This window comes from Danio rerio, chromosome 20, assembly GCF_052040795.2.
Source record: "Danio rerio strain M-AB ecotype USA chromosome 20, GRCz13ab, whole genome shotgun sequence".
Classification (NCBI taxonomy): domain Eukaryota; kingdom Metazoa; phylum Chordata; class Actinopteri; order Cypriniformes; family Danionidae; genus Danio; species Danio rerio.
The window spans coordinates 33855326-33878708 of record NC_141040.1 but is presented as its reverse complement, the minus strand read 5'-3'; the positions used below and the strand labels follow the sequence as shown (position 1 = coordinate 33878708).

At 37.3% G+C, this 23383-nt stretch overlaps 1 protein-coding gene across 1 annotated transcript in view; it reads right to left on the bottom strand.

Moving 5' to 3' along the window:
• Positions 1–18425: 18425 nt before the first annotated feature.
• The window catches only part of LOC147832240 (uncharacterized), a 28411-nt gene continuing 23453 nt past the window's right edge, over positions 18426–23383 (bottom strand). The window contains exon 2 of the mRNA XM_087298324.1: positions 18426–20743. Within this exon, the coding sequence (XP_087154450.1) occupies positions 20447–20743 (297 nt within the window). The 3' untranslated portion in view covers positions 18426–20446. The remainder of the gene's footprint in view (positions 20744–23383) is intronic.

Sequence of the window (23383 nt, the reverse complement as noted above, 5' to 3'; positions counted from 1 at the left end):
ATCAAACGAACCCAGGTGCAGATCAATAGTGTTAATGTGAAAGCACCCTTTGTGGCTAATTCATATGAATTTGTACGATCTCATTCATACAATTTAGTTTCATTTCCTCTTTCCCTAATTAGGTAAGTACCAATAACCAGTTTCAAGGTTTATCAAGGTTTGGAAAATTCAGGGTTTTAAAACTGACAAAATTTTCTGTTATATCATTCCTATAGGGATGTGAATCTTTTTAATAAAAAATATTTTATTTAGTTTTTTAAGGTATTTAACAGTATCTCCAGCAGAAAAGGATCTTCCACAACAAAATCTACTCAAAATATTTTAAATGCTTTTTAAAATAAAATATATTGTGTTTAATGGAGGAAAAATGTTTTTTTACCCAGAAATTTAATATATATATATATATATATATATATTTATTTATTTATTTTTTTTTTTAAGCAGTAATCAAAATATTGTGACACCGTTTTTATTCAAGGTTATCATACAGTCAAAATCTTATACCTGCCCATGCCTACACCCAATGATGATTGGGTTTAGGAGCAGGGTTTGGTGCCATGCCTCCTTTTAAAAATCATACATTTTTATATGGATGAACTCCACTACACTGACAAAACGTATATTAGTTACGTTTCCTCCTGAGATCAGGCTGTTGTAACTGTTATGAAGAATTGCAGACACATTTTCACACACTTACAACTGTATGTATGTGACACGTACAGTATGTCTGCATAAGTTCAAGAGTATAGTAATGTGCTACATCATCATGATATTGAATTTTAAAGATTTTAAATCAAACATATGGACATGATGTCGTCCTTTCTTCTGCACCCAGAATAGACAATGTGGTTATAAAATTGACATTTCTCTCTCTCCCTGGTAGGTTGCTTTAGCACTCAAGATTGTCCATCTCAGTAATTCGATGAGAGCAGCCATTTAAAGCAGCCTGGGCTTCTTATACAGCCTTTGCAGCAGCACCACAGGGACTATGAGTATCGATCCAGAGCCATAAGTAGGTCAGAGAAATAGCGACTAAGAAACAGGGTTTAGTCTGACACAGTTCCTCTCAACCTCCGTCTCTGACACCGTGAGCCCATTTGCGTTCATCCATCTCAATGATTCTTCACAGGCCGTCTCAGTCAAGACGGCACATTCGAGTCGACCGAGACACAGCACATCCTGTTTAGAGCATCAGGAAACCCTGCAGTGAAAAGGTCAATGAGTTTTCTCCCGCTTCTTTTGCATTTTTACACAAGCGGAGGCATAAATTAGGCCTGTTTGTCTAACAGATCAAAGACATGATCACCTGTGCGACTCATCCTCCGGAGCTCCAATTGCTAATCATAAATACACCGACATTAAAGATCCAAAGACTCGGCTGACCTCGGGTTAGTTCGAAAAACCCACTGCGGTCATTTACGCTGACCCAAAGTCTCGGAAAATGAAAGAGTTCCAGCACTTTGAATGATTAGAAATGACTAATCAGGCATCCCTAATGACAGAACTCTAATTATAGTGTGCTGTGAGTGCAAGCTTTGCTTTGGGCTCTTATCTGCCATCACAGGCAGTTTGCATATTTGCAGTGTACCTGAAAGAGTCCGGCAGGAGCTTTTCCTTATCTTGGCCTGCCTTCGATGTAAAAACAGCTCTCTGTTTGCAGAAGAGATGGGCTCGTGTTTGTGTGTGTGGATGTTTGTGCGAACCCTTATCACACCATAATGCGTTACACGGAGCTTTTTGTAATGGCTGTCCGCATTCTCACATGTACAGAATACATCTCTAAATCATAATATTTACCTGTTTTAGGTCTCTAGCGAATGAATTAAAATGAAACTCAGTAACTTGTCATTACATAAGTACATTATGGACATCCATTAACTCATTATATTCCTATTCAAACAAGTGCTGAAGGCGAGTTAATGTTTCACTGAATAAGCGAAACCTGGCCTTAGCTGTAATGCGATACATTGAGTATCTTGCATATAAACTGTTGACACAGTTAGCATTAACCACGGTTACATTTATTCTTTTTGATAAGTTACCATTAAAAAAGCTCTTGGCCATTGAATCGTTGACTAGCTGTGTCCAACCAATGAGCTGTGGCTTATATAATTTATTCTGATCAAAATCAACCTGCATCATCTTCAGGGTAAGAACATTTACTGTTAAGAGAGACTGGGAATAATTACTGGGATTTTTTTTTTTGTGCACTTTGATGAATGATTTGGATATCTAAATCAGATATTTCTTATTTGAGGTGTATGAGAACCATATTATGGAAAGGAACCATGTGCTAGTTCCAGAAATTTCCTCTGATTTCTCAGATATGATTGTTCTTTCTCAGACAAACCTCCAGTGGAGGACTGAGAGATTTGGGCTATTTGCTTTGGACATTCCTCTGTCTCACTAGTCCAGCTCTGTAAGACTGACTGTGCTTTAAACACATTCAAACGGTGACTATGCTGATGCTTTTGTGTTAAAAGGGGTAGTTCTCATGAAACTATTCATTTTTCTTTAAATCACAAAAAGGCGATGTTGATAAGTGAATTATTTGTGCTGCTGTTTCTCATGCATGGTGACTATAGACCATTTTGAGGTATGTAAACAAAAACAATGGTCCCATCGTATTTCCTGTTTTACATACTTAATTTATATAGCTCCTAAGAATTCAAAGAGAGCCACATATTGATAATTAATATTTTTATAATATACTCTATACATATGCTCACATTATACACTCCATACATATGCACACACATAATACACTCTATACATATACACACACATGATACACCCTATACAGTAAATATATGAACACACATATATACACACGCATGATACAGTACATGCATACACACACTATACACTCCTGTCAGGGTCTGGGATAAAACCTGGGTCTCTGGCGTGAGAGGTCACATAACCGCTGAGCTATATACACATGATACACTCTATACATATTCACACTAGACACTATATACTTAAACTTAAACACTAAAACCTGAACCACACAGTTCCAGTTATTATGACCATTTATGTGAAGCTGCTTTGACACAATCTACATTGTAAAAGCGCTATACAAATAAAGCTGAATTGAATTGAATATACATATGCACACAATACACTCTATACATATACACATGACACACTATGCATATCCACACTCCATACAAATGCACACGACACACTCTATACATATACATATGCTCACATTATACATTCCATATACAGTATATGCACACTTGACACTCTATATATATGCACACATGATACACTCTATACAAATAGACACTCCATACAAATGCACACATGATACACTCCATACATATGCACACATAATACACTCTATACATATACACACACATGATACACCCTATACAGTAAATATATGAACACACATAATACACTCTATACCTATTCACTCTTGACACTCTATACATATGCACAATTGAGACACTCTATACATATTCACACATAATACACCCTATACATATATACACACATGGTACGCTCCATACATATTCACACTTGACACTATACATATGCACACATGATACACTCTATACATGTGCAGACATGAAACACTCTATGCATATACACTATATCAGGGGTTTTCAAAGTGTGAGGCGCGCCTCCTCTGGGGGGCGCCAGAGCATGTCAGGGGAGGCGCGGGAAAAAATATAATATAATAAAAATATAATTATTAAGTTTAATTATTATATGTATTTTTTATTATATTTAAACGTTTTAATTAAACAAAGCAAAAAAAAATAATATGTCAAATATAAGAAAACCTTTTTTACCCAGAAGGCCATATCTGTGAATTCACTTCTGTTTGGCAAGCCCGCCAATACAGGTATTCCTGCTAATACAATGGGTCGGTTTCTGAGACCCCCCCCGATTCAAAGCTGTAATGAAGTTAACGGCCCTTTGGCCGCCGGGAAGAAGGAGGCCGAGAACCGACGCAGTTTTAAAATTATTTATTAATAACAGTGACGGCAGCTTCTCACGGAGGCTGCCGTCTAAACCAAAACAAACGGACGGCAGCTCCTCACGGAGACTGCCGTCAAACTGAAAGCAAAAGTAAAATATGTCCGGGCCCTGTCCTCTCTCGGCTTCCTCTGCCCTCGTTCCTCTTTTTATGATCCAGAGCTCCTTCCTTGGGATCCGAGGCAGGTGCGCACCGCAGGTGTATCCACTTACGCGGTAGCCTCACTCCGTTCCCACGGCTCTCGGCCACGCCCCCTCGCCACAAAAGCCTTCAAGTTCAGGGTTTAAACCCAAAAGACGACGATATGATGATCAGTATTTAAGTTTAGGATTTACGTGGACAGGACCAGCTGATGAACCAAGACCTTTATGTGTGGTTTGTCAAAATATTTTGGCTAATGACAGCATGAGACCCGCTAAACTTCGACTGTTTTGACTGGGATGGACAGTTCTTGGATCTGTTCTATTCATATTGAACCATCATCCTAGTTTTAAAAACGTTATATTAAAATACTTATTACTCTGTACATAATTGCACTTTCATACAAATGATGATAAAAGTGAGTTAACAGTCTGACATCTGTCTGTGTCTTTATACTGTATATATATATATATATATATATTGTGTGTGTGTGTGCGTGCGTGCGTGTGTTTGGGAGGAGGGGGGCGCCGATGGATAAGTTGTGTCAAAAGGGTGGCCCACTGTCTTAGACTTTGAAAAACCCTGCACTATATAGATACACACGACTCACTCTATACATATTCACACTTGACACTCTATACATATACACACATGATACACTCCATACATATACACACACACTATACACTCCTGTCAGGGTCTGGGATAGAACCCGGGTCTCTGGTGGGCACACAGAAATGCCAGCTGACCCAGCTGAGGCTCGAACCAGCGACTTTCTTGCTGTGAGGTGACAGAGCTACCCACTGCGCCACCGTGTTGCTCTGAAATATATTGTTTTAAATAAAATGAAAACACTTTTTTTAAAGCTATGTACAAATAAAAAATAAAAGACAACGTGCTGTTGAAATATTAGAAAATAATCTACTCACTGAAAAAAAAAAATTGTTCAACAATTGTAAACAATTTATTTAGGCTGAATTTAAATAAACAAATTAAGTTAAACATTACTAAATTTAATTTGTTTGTTTAAATTCAACACATTTAAATTGTTTGCAACAATTTTGCAGACATAATTTGTTTTAGGGTTTCAAGGTATTACTTTCTAATAATTCAACTGGCCGAAGTCAGTTGTTCTGCTTATTCTACATTTAAAAAATCTTAAGACATTGTCCAGATGTTATTTTAAGACATGTCGTCCTTAAATTGTTCATTTGTTTGAAGGATACATCACATGTATTAAGCTGTTGTTGCTAATTACAAAAAATTTTAATGAAATCTGTTCCAGCGAATGTATTAAAAAGTGTATTACTTTTTTGTCCTCTATGGAAATATTTGTATGTTTTTAATTTGATACACAACAGTACATTAATTTTTTGTGAAAACCATCAGTTTTTCAGCAGTTATTTCTTAAAAAGTAAATTTAAAACAGCAATTTTCTGAGTTTTCTTTCACCATTGATGTATTTACTGTTACTTCTATTTTTTACTTTCTACTGACAGAGAAACCTAGCTGTCTTAACATAGCACAATCTCTCTGTCTTGAAGTCTCTAGATGCATTTTATGTCCAATTGAATGAGTGAATGAGGACACGTTGAATAGCATTATGACGCACTGTACTGTACCATATGACAATGACACATCGTTTATCAGAAGCTGTCATATCACAGTGACACATAATGTATCGGGACACTGATTGTGCTTGGATCAAGATTAGATGATTGACTCATCGTGTTCAAGTAAGATTGCCTGAAGTTGCCATGACCACCTGTATTCTTCTTCTTCTTCTTCTTCTTCTTCTTCTTCTTATTATTATTATTATTATTATTATTAGTAGTAGTAGTAGTAGTAGTAGTAGTAGTAGTAGTAGTAGTAGTAGTAGTAATAGTATTCATTCATTCATTTCTTTTCGGCCTAGTCCCTTTATTAATCAGGGGTAGCCACAGCGGCATGAACCACCAACTTATCCAGCATATGTTTTAGGCAGCGGATGCCCTTCCAGCTGCAACCCATCACTGGGAAACACCCATACACTCTCATTCTCACACACTTTTGTTGCAAATTACGTGACATCACCCGGACAGAGGAGCTTGGCCAGATGTGCCTCTGCCCAAACCACTCGGCGGATTGCAAATGCAAATGAGCTGGTTTCCCTCGCTCCTCGTTACTGCGTCATTTCAGATAAACAGCAGTCAGTGACAAAGACAGAAGCGAATAAAGCAGAAGTTCAGTTTAAGTCGAAATACTAAGTAAAACTGTTTATAAAAGTTTACAGTACACTCTCACACACATTTAACTTTGCACTGTTTTTGCACATCTTGCAGCAAATGTGGTAGCAAATGAGGATACAAGTTAATATACACTGCCATATGGATATATTTTATGCTATTGTACGAAATAAACCAGATTTAATGTTCACAATCCGGGGCTTCTGTTGTGAGTTTGAACAGGGTGTCCGCAGGGTCTTAAAAAGTATTAAAAGTTGATTAAACAATTATGAGAAAATGAATGCCTTTAAAATTTATTTAAAAGTCTTAATCACATTTTTACAAGGTCTTAAACCCAAAAAATGCAGAAATATATTTATTTTCTTCCTAATATTAACAATGGCGTGCTCAATCCGCCGAGTGGTCTGGGCCGGGGCACATCTGGCCAAGCTCCTCTGTCCAGGTGATGTCACATAATTTGCGACAAACGTGGGAAGGTGATGTGACGCTCTCCACATGTAGCAAAACCATAGAGCTAAACAGATGAAAAAATGGGAAAATGTACGTTTGTATCTACTGGTTGGAGAAAGACAAGTTTAAACAGTGGCTGAAGCCTGTCGCTGAAAATAACCACAATTTATTTTTCATGCTTTGTTTCTTCCGAGCTTATGTCGGTGAAAGCATCCTCTGTGTTTATAGTTGTAGTGGCGCAGCGCCATCGGTTATCACATAACACATTTTCTATTTTCTCTTTATTACAAAGATGCTCTGTTTAAAAAACATTTTAAACTTGTAAAATTCATTCATTCGATGTGCAGCTGATCACAGAGAATTGAACAGATCTAATAATTCCAGTTTCTTTGCAAATCCTGTTCTGTGGATGTTTATAAGCGTTACTACGGAGACATGTCAATAAGATCCTTTCAATCAGTTCTTTAGGCCAGGAAAGCAGCACTTGTTGCGGTGGGCCTCAATATCATCGGGATTTGGTGCTGTTTAATGGTAGTTACACACATAATTCACAGCAAGCATAATGGGTTGAAGGAAAAAAGGTGACTTTATGCTCAAAGGTTACACTGCACTCATATCAGTGCGCAATGGTCAATAAAATTTTCAGGTTGAGAGCGAGCATTGAATTCATGAGCAAGACTCCAGTCAGTACATTGATGACATCTCTATCAATAATACTGAGCACGAGCGCCCACCTTTGGGTTGAGATCAGTCTGTGGGCTCCAGCCTGCTGCGAAGGTCTATCTATGTGTGTACAGTCTGTTCAGTTCATGCTGTTCTGCTCATCAGTACATCATCTCCTCTCCTCAGTATACGACTGGCAGTGGAGAAATGGTGTGTGTGGGTGTCCGACACAGTAATAGGTCAATCACTGGGAGAACAAGACTTTTTCTTCTGACAGAGGATGAAGGAACTGTTCTCACCTAATGTTGTGAAAGTAGTGCACTTCAGCGACGGTTCTGGGTTACATAATGACACCATAATGATAATGACTATTCAGGAGCTCAAAGAAAGCAGGCTGAATAGGGAAACATGTCTTCAGCAAACTTTAAAAGACAGCTGAATGGAGACTTTATTTCAAAAGAAAGGATTGTTATATCATAACAGCACAGTTGTTTGAGGAAAAATAAGACAGCGACACAAAAGGTGGGAATAGAGTAATCTTCCAATGATCAGGTTGCAGATGGAAAATGAAGCAATCACACACAAATATGTAATCATTTCAATTTTTTTTAAATGTAAAATATATGGTGAATATTAGGAAAAAAAATGTTTTTCTTTATGTAACCTAAATTTAGACTAACTTTAAGGAGTTAACATTGTTCAAATTAATGAATCTTGGTAGTCATCATCAGGAGGGATGCTCAGCACAAACTCTTTATCAGTGAACATTTAAATAAAATTAAAATAGGATACTTTTATTCATTTTATTGAACTTTTTCAACATGGACAATTTTGTTCTCTATAAGCCTATTTTGTAACTTTTTTAAATTGGGTTGATATTAATATATGCAACCCAGGCTCATTCGGAAAACGTACCTCTATATACATTTATGGAGAGTGTCAAATACATCCCAGGAGCTAATTTTTTCAAAAGTTTTTGCGAATCTTATAGAGGCCGGTACTACAGGTACACTTTTTGAGATCTCACCTTTCTCTCAGAAGTGCCATTCATGCCTGCTGTTCTCTCGTAAATCCACCAGAGGCCGCTGTTGACTGACTGACTGACTGAACAATCGACTGACACACCCTCCTCCTTTCCTAAACCTAATCAATAGTAAAAAGCACAGACTGACTTGCTCACGACTTTCCTAAACCCAACTGACAAATTTAAAAAAAGCAATCCAGAAAAAGAAAAGCTCTTGCCTGATTTTAACCATGTTTTACCACATTCCCACCCTGTTATTTACTCATTTATTTTATTTGTTGGATTCTGTTTTTGTCTTACCTGCTATCTGGAACCATTCTTCACCAGACTCGAACCCCGTCGTCGTGGTCATCTTCCCTCTGCATCTCAAATCCAACGACGTGCATGGCAAGCTAACTTACAAACTGGCAACAGTGGGAAAGCTGTTCATATGGAATTAAGCGGTCATCTGGTAATTGCGAAAAGGAACAGCGTCATACCACCCTGTAGCGCTCGTTTTAAAAATGAAATGCAATCATACGTACTTCTGGCTACATGATTCAGATCTCCAGAGACATGTATAGGGCTACGCTTTCAGAATGAGCCTATGTTGAATATATGTGTTTGTGATACTAACACGTGATCTAACACGTGATACTAACACGTGATCTTTTCATCAGCTCACTTTTCCGAATAGTACATCTAAAAGAATAGCATTTCATTTCTTTTTCTTTTTTTTTTGAGACATAAAAGGTGATTTATTATCAGTCCAGGCTCATTGGAAATCCGTGGCTCAGTATGAAACAATATGTTCACCAAGAATGTTTTACATGACAAATCCACAAGAGGGGCTTTTTACACATCCATGAGAAGGCAGGGCTTGTTGTCACCTACACCAGTGAACTTAAACCCTCCCCTAAACACAACCAATAGTGTTCTTAAATGAAAATGTAATAGTAAAACACACTGCACACACAACACCACACCACATCACCTTGATTTTACATTGCTTTTATCTCTTTTGCAGAAGCTTGCTTGACTGGACTTGAACCAGAGCACTCTACATCACACGTACAACACATACAAACTGAGCTACTGTGTAAACTGACCAGACTAGAAAGTTGTCCGTAGACAGACAAAGTGACAGACGGACGAACCGTCATTTCTGGATCCCGCACCTGCCGGACGGCCCATCTTGCTGTTCTCTAACACAGACACGTCGCTCTTGTGGTTCTGTCGGCCCAGCGGGGGCTGGCTGGAAAAAAACTACATAAAAATAACTTTACTTAATTTTAAATAACGTTACTTTATTCTTTGATATGTCCCTGTTAATATTATTAGTGTGAAAAGGAACAAAAGTTCATTAAGTAGCATTCATTTTAATTAGAAACTGCAGTCAAACTTAAGCTTCATTCACACTACGAGTGACTCGCAGCGGCAAAGCAACAAGTGACCATTCATTTCAATGGAGAGTGAGCGACTTCCAGCAACCTCCGTCTACGCGAGTGACATTGACCGTTGGCAACCGTTGGCGACCAGGTGAGCGAGTCGAGCGACAAAACAAAGTTGGAAATCCTTCAACTTTATGCAAATGAAGAGCGACTTTCTTAAACAACAGCCAATAGGAACACCAGTAGAGCTCACATGATCCTCTTTCAGCTTGCTCAGAGGCCGGTTGTATTCTCTATGCTGTAGACCTACACAGACCAGCGTTTGCAGCAGATCATTAACCAAAGTGACAGGCAGCTACAAAGTCGCTGCTAGTGTGAATGATTTCACTAATTCTAATACTTTATTACCCTGCAGTCACCACAGCAGAATGAACCACCAACTTATCCAGCATTTGTTTTACACAGTGGATGCTTTTCCAGCTGCAACCCATCAGTGGAAAACATCTATAATCTCTCATTCACATACACTAGAGACAGTTTAGCTTACCCAATTCACCTATACCACATGTTTTTGGATTTGTGGGGGAAACCGGAGCACCCAGAGGAAACCCACGCCAACATGGGGTGAACATGCAACTTCACACAGAAATGCCAACTGACCCAGCCGGGACTCAAACCAGCAATCTTTATGCTGTGAGGCGAGTGTGCTACCCACTGCGCGACCAAGGTGACTCAATGAGGCGTCATGCTCAAGTATATTTTTGCCATTTCACAAAAATATAAGCATATATTTCCAATGAACCTATGCTGATTATTATGGAGTAATACTTCAATGTTTATAGATGAAATCAACCAATCAGACCCAAACTTTTCCAATAGAATTACAAACTCTCAAAATGATGTTTTTGTATTTGAAATCACTCCGCTAGCACGATTTAGTGATTTATGTAACACTCATACCACTTATGAATCATCCGTGCGTTTTTTAGCTGTCCTCACTGAACATTGTTTGGAGGCTGGTGTTTCACATGTTCAGAACAGTGTGTATTATGTCTATTTTTTTCTGTTTTCTCTGAAATGAACAGAACATGAATCATGTTCTGCCTCCTCTCAGACAGCAGTGATAATATCGGTGTGCTGATGCAAAGTGACCGGCGAGCACATAGCACTTTCACACCATCAGTCATGTTCCTCTAGCAACATGATAACGCAGGAATAACATTAAACAAACTATGTTGGAAGCGTGTGTTGGCGTGGGAGGGCAAGGGCTAAAAAAAGGCCCCACGAGAGAGCTGTTGATTATGCATGGAAATGTGTGGGGAAATTAGTCAAGTCCTGTAATGACTGTACGCCTTGTATATTTATCAATGCATTTAGCAATCTGTCATCGTTTCAGTTTCCAGTGAGCAGTTGTTTAATGTTTAATATATTACAGTGATTTTTAAAATTGCAGGGTGTTTGAGGGTGTATAAAGTGGAGCAGAAATTACTGTATGTAATAAAATTAATACAAGTTAAATGTGGTTGCATTATACTGATGCAAAGGCACATTTGTAATGGCATGAACAACTTTTGATGTTGAAATTTACCACCAAATTCACTATACCAATACCAATTTTATCGTCCAACCCCAACTAAAATGTCAATAAAATTCAATTTATATCTAGTGAAATATTATTTACTGTCATCTTGGCAAAAATAAAACAAATCAGTTAGTAACAATGAGTTATTAAAACTATTATGTTTAGAAATGTGTTGAAAAAATCTCTACATTAAGCAGAAATTGGGGGGAGGAATAATCAGGGGCGCTAACAATTTACATGCTACCTCTGGGAGACATTATTAGAAGACATGGGATCAGCTTTCACTGCTATGCAGATGATACTCAATTATATATTTCAACTAAACCTGACGAGACATCTGAACTTTCTAAACTAACTGAGTGTATCAAAGACATCAAAGACTGGATGACCAACAATTTTCTTCTCTTAAACTCCGACAAAACAGAATTATTACTTATTGGGCCTAAATCTTGCACACAGCAGATCTCGCAACTCAATTTACAATTAGAGGGATACAAAGTTAGTTTTAGCTCTACTATAAAAGATCTGGGTGTCATATTAGACAGCAATCTAACTTTTAAAAACCATATATCCCATGTCACAAAAACTGTCTTCTTTCATCTGAGAAATATTGCTAAATTAAGAAATATGCTATCCATCTCAGATGCAGAAAAGCTAGTCCATGCTTTTATGACTTCGAGACTGGATTACTGTAATGCTCTATTTGCTGGCTGCCCAGCATCCTCTATTAACAAACTTCAATTAGTACAAAATGCAGCAGCCAGAATTCTGACCAGGTCTAGAAAATATGATCATATAACCCCAATTTTATCCTCCTTACACTGGCTGCCTGTTAAGTTTCGTATTGAATTTAAAATATTACTTCTCACCTATAAAGCTCTAAATAATCTAGCTCCTGTTTATCTAACCAACCTTCTGTCTCGCTACAAACCAACTCGCTCTTTAAGATCTCAAAATTCAGGGCTTCTGGTAGTACCTAGAATAGCAAAATCAAGTAAAGGAGGTTGAGCCTTCTCTTTCATGGCTCCTACACTCTGGAATAGCCTTCCTGATAACGTCCGAGGCTCAGACACACTCTCCCAGTTCAAAACTAGATTAAAGACCTATCTGTTTAGTAAAGCATACACTCAATGCATCACCTAGCGGGTTCCACACAGGCTTCTGCATCTTGCTTATATACACTATGAACAGCAGCTACGCTAATTATTCTCTTTATTCTCTATTTTCACCTGGGGATACTCATCCCGAGGTCCTCAGATTATGCGGAGTCACTGATTGGATCCAAGACCAGCGACGTGATGATCCCAAGGATTCCATATCCGGGACCAGGCCATATCCTGAGCTGCTGCTGCGCTGATGGTCGTGGGGAGTGGAGAACATGAGTCTGATTCCAGCGACGCTCCAGGGACAGACGAGTCTTCGCTGAGGCCATCTTCCAGCCTAAACCACGGCGAATGAAGCTCTGCACAAGACTTTTGGCCAGCGGAGAAATTAAAATGGTCGTGCCCAACTGAGTCTGGTTCCCTCAAGGTTTTTTTTCTTCACTCCCATCAGGTGAAGTTTTTTTTCCCTCTCCGCTGACGCCACTGCCTCGCATGGTTCAGGATTGGTAGAGCTACGCATCGATGAATTAGCTCTTCAGTGTTTGAACTCTCAGTAATGATTAAATCACACTGAACTGAGCTAAACTGAACTGAACTGAACTTAAACACTAAAACCTGAACCACACTGTTCCAGTTACTATGACCATTTATGTGAAGCTGCTTTGACACAATCTACATTGTAAAAGCGCTATACAAATAAAGCTGAATTGAATCATATTAATGTGTTGTGTTCCCTTCAATGGTCTTTACGTGGTCTTAAATTGACCTTTTTAAAGCCTGCAGAAAAAGTTAAAGTTCATGTAATAGTTTGTTTTGTTTAATGCATATTTTATTTTATTTATTTTTACATCAAACAATAATTGGCAGACCCCCTGCAGTAACACCACAGACCCCCTGTTGAAACCCCCCAATGTAGTTTATGAATATGGTAATGATTTAGCACCAACCCATAAACAAAAGTACCACAATCTAATACGCCGCCTCTGTACTTTTTTGTAAGGGTTATTTGTTTGTTGTAACCAACGTGATTTAGTCACAATAGCAGTGTCAGCTGGATCAATACGGTTTAGATCAGTGTGTGTGTGTGTGTGTGTGTCTGTTTGGAGCCTGTGCTTATGGGAGGTGGAAGTGCACGCTGAATCAGGTCCTTGTGGCGCCTGTGGCTGGGGAAATAGGAGAAGTAGGTTACTCTCCAGACATTTGAACTTGAAACACTTGGCTGACTGCCTGTGGAGCTGCAATCTCAGGCCGCATGGAACTGGATTACTTTACTGCCACCTGCTGGCTGTGGAGTTTCACCCATTACACTCCATTAATCGGAATCAGAATCAATTGAATTGCCAGGTACTGTAGGTATACAGTCGTTGCCAAAGCTATTAGAACACTACTAATTCCATCAGCTATATAAATAGTTTTAAAGAGGACCTTTTAGAAAAAAAATCACTTTTATAAGGGATTTTAACACAGTTGTGTCAATTGTATTTTTTATAATCACACTTGATAAAAACAGAAATGTGCTAAAACACTTTGATTGAAATTCTCCAATTGTACATGTCATGAGAGGGTGAACGCCTCACTCATTAGTGACGATCACTCCCTTGTTAGCATTGGATGTTAGACATTTTTTTTAGGCTCCATTTACACTGAAAATCTTGATGGTCAATTCCGATTATGTGGCAGTATCTGAATTTTTTGATGAGCTGCTTACATCATCTTTTAAATGTGAATCATATCTGATTGTTTGCATTTACATTGCACACGGCAAAGGCGCAATGTCCAGGACAAAAAATAAGCGGGCGCTGACTGACAGCTGATTATTAAAGAGCAATCTTTTCTCCATTACCGTATTTAATCTGTTCGCAGGGTTTATTTTTTTTATTTTCATTTTGACAAGTTGTTTTGCTATGGTTTATGACAGACATGTTATAATTTGTCCATATTTTTTTAATTGAGGCTTTTTTTAAACCAGTAGGATTTTATTGTCATGTCTATAGCGACATTTATGCACGTTTTGTATGCAATAGTTTTATATTAGTTAATATTGTTATGTGGCGAATGTTGTGCTTGCGCTTTCTTGTTAACATGCTTAAATACTTGTGCCACGTGACAGTATAAAAGCTTTTTTAGTCTTCGTGTATGAGATTTAAGATTTGAGATTCTGCTGAAGTCTGTTCTGAAATTAAAGCGTCAGAGTTGACATCATTCGATGTGGTTTTTAATTATGCGCGTTTCGCATTGACAGGTGAAAATCCAAATCTACCTGCTTACACTCACACTTATTCGATTCATATTGGTTAAATTTCTACATATGAGTAAGACCTGAATCTGATTTGAATAAATCAGAATCCATGTGATTTTTTTTCCTGCTTACATGTACATGGGCCTTATCCAATCTGTGCCACATAGGAGAAAAAAAATCTGAATTCAGTCACTTGAGCCATGCCATGTAAATGAATCTGAATCTGCCATTATGGTGACACATAGGCATTTGGGCTGGGTCACAATCTCATTTGAATTTAAAGTGACACAATTAGGATCAAAGCCTAAAAGGTGCAGTTTTAAAAGAGTATATAATGTTATGTGTGTGGTATTTTGAGCTGAAACATTACATAAACACTCTAGGGACATCAGAGATTCATTTTACATCTTGTAAAAAGGGGCATAATAGCTCACCTTTAAATCGATTATTTCTATCCTTTGGTTTAGTGTGTCAGCTGGAAATATCAGTTTACATTTTAAAACATTCATGTTGCCATAGGGTAAATAAGTATTTCTGTAGCTCCTTTCAGAAACAAAAGTCACAAAGTGCTTTACAGCAAACTCGATGATAGTTAAGAAATGCCAATTATAAATCATGTTAAATAAAGACAATTCAGACATAAGCAAGTTTAAACAAGTGAGTTTTGACAGGTGTCTGACAGCAGACAGTCCCCCACACAGAGATCTGATCTCACCAGTGGTGGAAAGAAAACTGAAAAATCATACTTAAGTTAAAGTACCATTTCTTGTCTGAAAATATAGTGCAATTAGAGTGAAAAATAGCCTTTTTAAAAGTACTACTAGTGAGTATTATGCTGTATAAAGCGGATGCATTTACATGTCATTTGTGGATGTGTGAAAACGTAACATTCTGTAGTGCATTTAGTTATTGCCCAGCAGGCACACAATGTCATTAGACGTTAATATGAGGTTTGATTTAGGTTGTGACGTCAGATTTAGGTTGTGATGTGTAGCCAGTGTCTAAGGACAATCTTATTTTGATGTTCAATAATGACATCAAATGACGTTGATATTTGGTTGATAGTGTTTGTGATATGGTTTGAAAGGACTAAAATCCAACGTCAAGCCAACATCTAAAAACAATGTCATATTGACTTCATATACTGCCATTTATTCGTCAGGTATGGCAACCAAAATCCAACATCTGATAGACGTCATTGTGGTAACGTACACACAACATTAAGCTGTAACATCATTAGACGTTGATATTTGGTTGATTTTAGGTTGGCCGGTGGACATTGACGTTGCCTGATGTCAACACAATTTTCATTTCCAATCAAAATGCAATGTCCCCGCGATGTTGGGGTACAATGTCAGTCTGACGTCATGTTGACGTCCTATGCCTGCCTGGTGTTTAAGACCATTTCAGTCATCATACAGTAAACATCCTTTATCTTCTCATCAGTGCCATGCATCTAAACAGTCTTTGGGTCATTGCTTGTAAAGATTTTGGACACTTTTAATGCTTCCAAACAGTTTGCTGCGATTATAAATTGCCTATGTATTTAAGTAGTTCATTATGATGCAATTTACCTTCTATGTGCGATTTGATTTGAAAAAGCTATTTTGTGCCCTCTTGCATGATTAACGAAGGTGTATAATATCTCTACAGAGACCCCATTATTTATTTATTTATTTTTTGCATATGGATGCTAGCAATTATTCTATGCTGTATATTGTACATTTATAAAGTGTTCTAAGCTAACAATAAGCTATACTGTGGAGATAACAAAAGTCACAACAAAATGAATCAAAATAAACACAAAAACTTACAGCTAACAGTTTAACAAGATCAAACTCATAACAGAGACCCATTTATGCTCATCTTATATGGTGAAATATTCTTTAAATTAGTTAAAGAAAGAAAAAATATATTTTTTATATACAGTAAAAAGTTTTCACCACTCTAATCTCTCATCTACCCATGAAAATGTAAGGTATGAACTGTGCACCGTTAAGTAATGCACAGACGCAAGTTTTGTCCGGTTATATTTACTAATTGTTTTTAAACATTTTATTAATTAAACCATGAATTTTTATGGCGCCAAGACAATATTTCTCTCAATGCAACTTTAAAATACAGTTATGTATTGCATAACAGTCAAACAGTAAAATACAGTTCAGATAACAGTTAAATACTGCTAGTATATAGTTTACAAAAAATTGTTAGCAGTGTATCAATTAACTTCTTATAGCCTGTAGGTACAATTGCGCATAGTATTTCAGGTCCCTGTGCAGGTAGGTTTTTTGAAGCATATAGAATTATGAAATAACTGACTTTAAACTATTTATAGGTGTAGTGAAAACATTCAACTCCCAAGGCTCATTGTGAAATGGTTCCGCTATACATTTCTGGAGAGCGCCAAATGCATCCCAGGATGTACATTTTTTGGATTTTTTGTTTTAGCGAATCCGCCAGAGACCGCTGTGTATGCTTTTTCATATCTCAAATTTCTCTCACGAGTGCCATTTATGTGGGCTAAATCCACCAGAGGCCACTGTCGACTGTCTGACTGACTGACTGAATTATTGACTGACTGGCCCACCATTCTCCTTCCCTAAACCCAACCAATAGTGTTTTAAAAGCACTGATTGACCCACCCACCCCCTTCCCTAAACCCAACCGCAGTTTTTTAAAAAGCAATCAGGAAAAAGTAAGCTCTCACCTGATTTTACCATGTTTTCAGATTTTACCACATTCTCACACTGTTATTTACATATTATTCTCACTTTGTTATTTATAAGTATTTCTGGCTACATAATTTCTCTAGAAATGTATATAGGGCCACGTTTTCAGAATGAGCCTATGTTGCTGAAAACACTAATATTGTAATAATTTTGAGCACCACTCTACATGTACCGTATGAGGAAAACACAAGAATTATTAAGAGAATGTTGTGGTAAAGATTTTGAAACAAGAGCAATGCAAAAATATAGCGAAAAAAAGAAACATTGACAGTACATTTGTACAGTTTTTGAATGTACATTTATATACTTCCGTGGAAGATCTGCAGCAAGTGGCCAGTGCAAATGCTTAGTTTGGGGTCTGAATATGTGAGTTTTGTTAATGTAACGCGTATGAAGCAACAGAATATGTTTGTGGTTTTTGTTTTTTGTTAGTTTGTTTGTTTTCTGTCTGTAGTGTAATAGCTATAAAGCTCATCCTTGTTAATTAGACTCTCATTCATGCATTCACAGTAAAGGGACACTTTCTGCTGTGTTCTCTCATTGATATGCATGGTAAGAGTCGTGGGCTGAAGGTGGTAATGTTTGTGATTTAGCAGAGGAAATTCCTTCTGCTGTGGCAGTCTGCTTTATCATGAGCTGACAGAAGACAGCACACGGGTGTTACTGCACACACACTGCACACCGTCCCCCATTTATTCATCTTTTTCCACAGTCAAAGGTGAAGGGTGTCATTTCTAGGCCACATGTGGGCAAAGCTCGGACACATTGTGCAAAAGCATGACAAGCGCTATGAAAAGCACTGTTATCAAACATGTTTCCCAGTTACTCTGCCCATTGCTTGTCCAAACCAAAATGCAGATTGTTGTTATGGAGGTTGTACTATTTACGTTTTTTTTTTTTTTCTTATTTTTCATAAGACACATTTACAACTACATAAGAGGATGAGAATTATTTTAATAGAATGTATCTTGAGGTTATCTGCATCAATAGATATTTTAGAACAAATGAGAAAATCTGTCAGTGGAGATGGATTAAATACACTAATAGTAAAATACATTGTCTTAAAACAGGTTTCAGTATATATTGGTGTTGCTTTTCAAAAAATGTTTCCTCTTGTTTCTATATTTTTTTTATCAAAACGGTTTACTATTTTTACTTGTGTTTTTTTCTCAAATACATATAGCTAATCATTCTTCAAATCAAAGCAAAAATGCTTGGTTGTTGTAACCCAACCTTGGATCAAATATGGGAAAACTCAATGGCTAAATTAAAAAGTGTAATTTAAGTTTAATTTTAAAGGACTAACCCAAAATTGGGTTTGTCCAGTTAGGTAGTGAAAACCCAGCAGTTTTAGACCCTACTTTTTTGGCTACTTTTTTTTCATATTTTCATTGTCAATTTTTTAGTTTCTAGTTTAATAAAAAAAATAAATGCATAAGCATCATTTAAAATGATTATTTATATAAATATTACTGAATGATAGGGTATATTTTACATATTAGGCAACTAAAGCACAACATCAGCCTGTTTACGTTCATTAGATATAACCAGGGCCGGAGTGGGACTCCTTTTCAGCCCTGGAGTTTCAAGCCTTAGACCGGCCCACCTCAGTTCACGACTGACTATATTAAAATAAGGTAATTTGCAATTCAGTTTCTAATGACACTATCACGTCTTTTTCAAGAAAACAGCTGCTTTAAAACTTCAAATGTTCAACAACCTTACAGTTTTTTATGTCGTAACAATAAAATGAAAAAAAAAAAAACCACTAACTCAGGTGAGGATTGAACACGGGTCGACAGCGTGGCAACCCAACATGCTGACCGCTGGACCACAATGGCACTATTATCACTTGTATGGCCATATTTTGACGCTCTGAATACTACACCATTGGTGCCGACATGTACTCAACTTTTGAAAACATCAGTTGTACTGACCAAAAAAATGTCTGAAGTTGAGTAAACAAAAAACTCTTGAAATTTATACAATTGAAATAATACATTATCAGAACAAACACACAGAGTTCAACTGAAAAAAAAAAACCCAACTAAAACCGAGACAGATGTTAACAAAACATTTATTAGACAGGAGGTAAAATAACAACAACAGTAAATAAGACAAGGATCAAAACATGGCAGGACAAACAGGGAAAAATGCTTAATGCTTCATATCTGAAGCATGTATTCCTGTTTTTTTTTTTCAATTGCACTATGTTTGTTTGTTTTGATAATGTATTATTTCTTAGTACCAATTTTCAAAGAGTTTTATGTCCACTAAACTTCAGACATTTTAGGTCAGACAACTGATGTTTTCAAAAGTAGAGCTTACATTGGCACCAGTGATGTAGTGGTTAGTGCATTGACACATGTCACTCTGGTGTTCACAGTTACCCGAGTTTAATTCCCGCCTCGAGGTCTTATGCCAATCCTTATGCCAGTTCTGCAGATTAAAAACTTTAGTTGGCACAACTCAAAAAGTTTTGTTACAGAGTAGTTCATCTCTCCATAAAACTATTAATCTTAAGTTAACCCAACTAAATGTTTTTTGTATCACTGACAGATATTTTAGGTCAATGCAGCTGATGTTTTCAAAGGTTGAGTGAACAAGAAAAAGCAAAAGGAAATAAAGATTATGTTTGTTGTTGTTGTTGTTGTTGTTGTTGTTGTTGTTGTTGTTGTACTGACTTAATTTTTTTACAGTGCCCATTTTTACCTTAGAACACTTCTGAACAACTTTTTTTGATCTACTTTAAATGCTGAGTGTTACTGAAATCATTATGACACTTTAAAAATCATTAAAAAAAACTAAATAAAAACTGAAATGAACACCATAATGAAACTACTATGTGTTTATGTACTGTCTGTAAAAGGAGGTGCCGCTGTGTTTTTGAAGCCTCCCTGTTGTGCTTGTCAAAAAGGTAGACAATGGTTTATCACAGTCCCGCAGACCTCTGCTCCTCTCTTTTCCAGCGCTGTCCCTCTCTGCAGTCTCCCCTGGTAGTCGCACCCCTAGTCCAAACACTAGTGCCTGTTATCTGGGGCCCCTGTGTTGCCTGGTACTGCAGGACCTTGGAGGCCCCTCCACCCTCTCTGAACAGAGCAGCTCCCCAGTGCAGAGGCTCCATTGGCTGGCTTATCTCCTCTCCTTTTGGTCCCGAAAGGCTTGTGTCCCATTCTTCTGTGTCTAATCTACAGCCAGCCCTCCTGCTGGGCTTCAGCTCAGTGGCACACTGGAAATTAAGCATGCAAACAGGATTCATAGAACTGATATTTACAAACATTTGAGAGTGGAAATACAGTCTGTTCATTTACTTTATTATCAATGAAGTAAAATATTTAGCTTTTTACACCTTTTTGAAATGATGCTTTCCACTTTCATTTTGAGGAAACAAATCAACTATTAAGTTGTGCAACGTGTAATCTTTATCTGAAAACTAAGAGAGAGGTAATGTACGTTTGGCTTTGTGCTTTGTTTTTGTCTTGAAAATAATGTTGCACTTAGTATTTTAATATTATTATTGCAAGCATACACTCACCGGCCACTTTATTAGGTACACCTTACTAGTACCGGGTTGCACCCCCCTTGGCCTTCAGAACTGCCTTAATTCTTTGTGGCATAGATTCAACAAAGTACTAAGAATATTCCTCAGAGATTTTAGTCCATATTGATGATGATTGCATAAGCTGTATATTCAATATACGATCATAATATTGTTGCAGAAAGACTTGTTTCGAGTTTTCGGGGGTTATTCATGGTCTGTTAAAAATTATTTGGTGAATCTAAAATGTTGCCTTTTAATTCTAGATGGATGAATTGTAAGGAGAATAATATTACCTCATTTTACCCTGTTTTTTTAACACTTCACTGATTGTTTACAGAAGTTTCTCCCACAATTTACACAAAGCATCATGGGGCGTAGGATAAAGGTGGATAAAACAAAGCACAAATCACTTGAGCGAGATAGACATAACTAATAGCAGCAGGATGTAATGTCTTCTCTTTGGCGGATTTATGTTTGATATGACAGAATGAGTGAGAGGTCTAAACAGCCATCCTAAGAGAGTAGATGAGGAAATGACCTCATGCAGGCTGTGCGGAGGCGCTCCCTAATCAGTGGCTCATTTCTGCTCTCTGCCCTCAGGCAGCTCCTCTCTAAAGCGTTTACTTATTTCAGATACTGGATATCCAACATCTCTGTTCATGTTTTTAGGGCTAAGAGCTGAAGGGTCAGCATAGGTGCACAGACCCTATTGTTTTTGTAAGCCAAATGCTTTCTCTGCAATGGGAGTCCTGTTTAGAGAAGAGTTTTAGAATTCACTAATTGAAAAGGGTTATTTACCAGGCAAACCCTATAGCCATCAGATTAAATTTGGACTTATGTTAAAGCTTATAACCTTTAGTTTTGAAAATGTTGTTTCCTTTTACTAAATATCCGGAGTTGATGTTTTTAATTACCACCATATTTGTTATTTAAAATCTTAAAACACATTATTAGGGCATTCACAGAGAATATGCATGTAAAGCTTGATTGTAATATTTGATCATTACACATCCTTCTCTCAATATTTTGTCTCAAGGACTTTATTCCATATTTCATTGTCTGCATCATTGAAAGTAAAGATCTTGTTCTCTAGGGAGAGATCATAGTAAATAGTTAATGTGTTTTTACTTCTTCCTACCCCAGTTAGTTCAAATTTGACTTGTATGCTCTTCAGATCATGTCTTGCAAAGGTTACAGAATGATACAGAATTTATCCTGGATACAAAGACGATAAAACATCGATCAAAATCTGACCTCGTCCTGGTAAAATTTGAAATATTGAAATTTCGCAACCAAATAAAATGAGATTTTGGAATAGCTATTGCTATTTAAAAGCCAGGACACACCAAGCCGACGGTTGGCCATTGGGCCATCTGGGCCATCTGTCACATTTGGTGTTCCACATGTCGCCTCTTGTCTGGCTCATGTTTGAGTGATTTTTTCTGATTCAAAATGTAGAATCGTGTTGGCCGTCTGTGAAAGTGAGAGCTGTGATTGGCTGTTCAAGTGATGAAACAAAAGCAAATAACGCAAATCAAGAAGAAACACAATAAAACCGTCTGTCATTTTGTAATATTTCCTAAATATTTGGATCATGGATTATTAAAAATATAAGACAGTTGACAACAAGCTGCTGTGCATTTCCCAAAACCATCGTTAGCCAACTGTGGTCGCAAGTTCCGTCGTTACAAAATTTGGCGTTTTCCAAATCTATCGTTACAACAAGCATTCACAAACTTGTACGTTTGCAACTACAGCTGTGTGAAACAATACAATTTTATACAAACAAGTTGGGGCATTTTCTCTAAATAAGTCGTTCCATCATCGTGGAATTAAAAACTGCTTTTATTCTTGCCGAAATAAAACAAATAAGACTTTCTCCAGAAGAAAAAAATATTATCAGACATACTGTGACAATTTCCTTGCTGTGATAAACATCATTTGGTAAATATCTAAGAAAGAAAAAAATTCAAAGGGGATTTAATAATTTTGAATTCAACTGTATTTCAGCTAGCTATCATCCATTTGGTGTGTTTACGCACAGCTTTTTAGTCCAGGTGGGACTGGAAGCAGCTGACACAAAGAAACAACACAGTTTGTTTTTGTTGCTACTAGTTGTTAGTTGTTCGACATCAGCTTAGTATGTCCCAGGATTAAGACAGTCTGTTATAATGCTAACCATTTAGGTCAGCCATATTTTTGTGCAAATCATTTTGGAATCATTTACTAACTTTTAAGCAAAAAATGTTTTTTAGTCATTACTGGGGCTAAGTGGCAAAAGCTGAACGAAGACAGTGCCAGCTTGTGGTCAAAAATAAATATAACTTC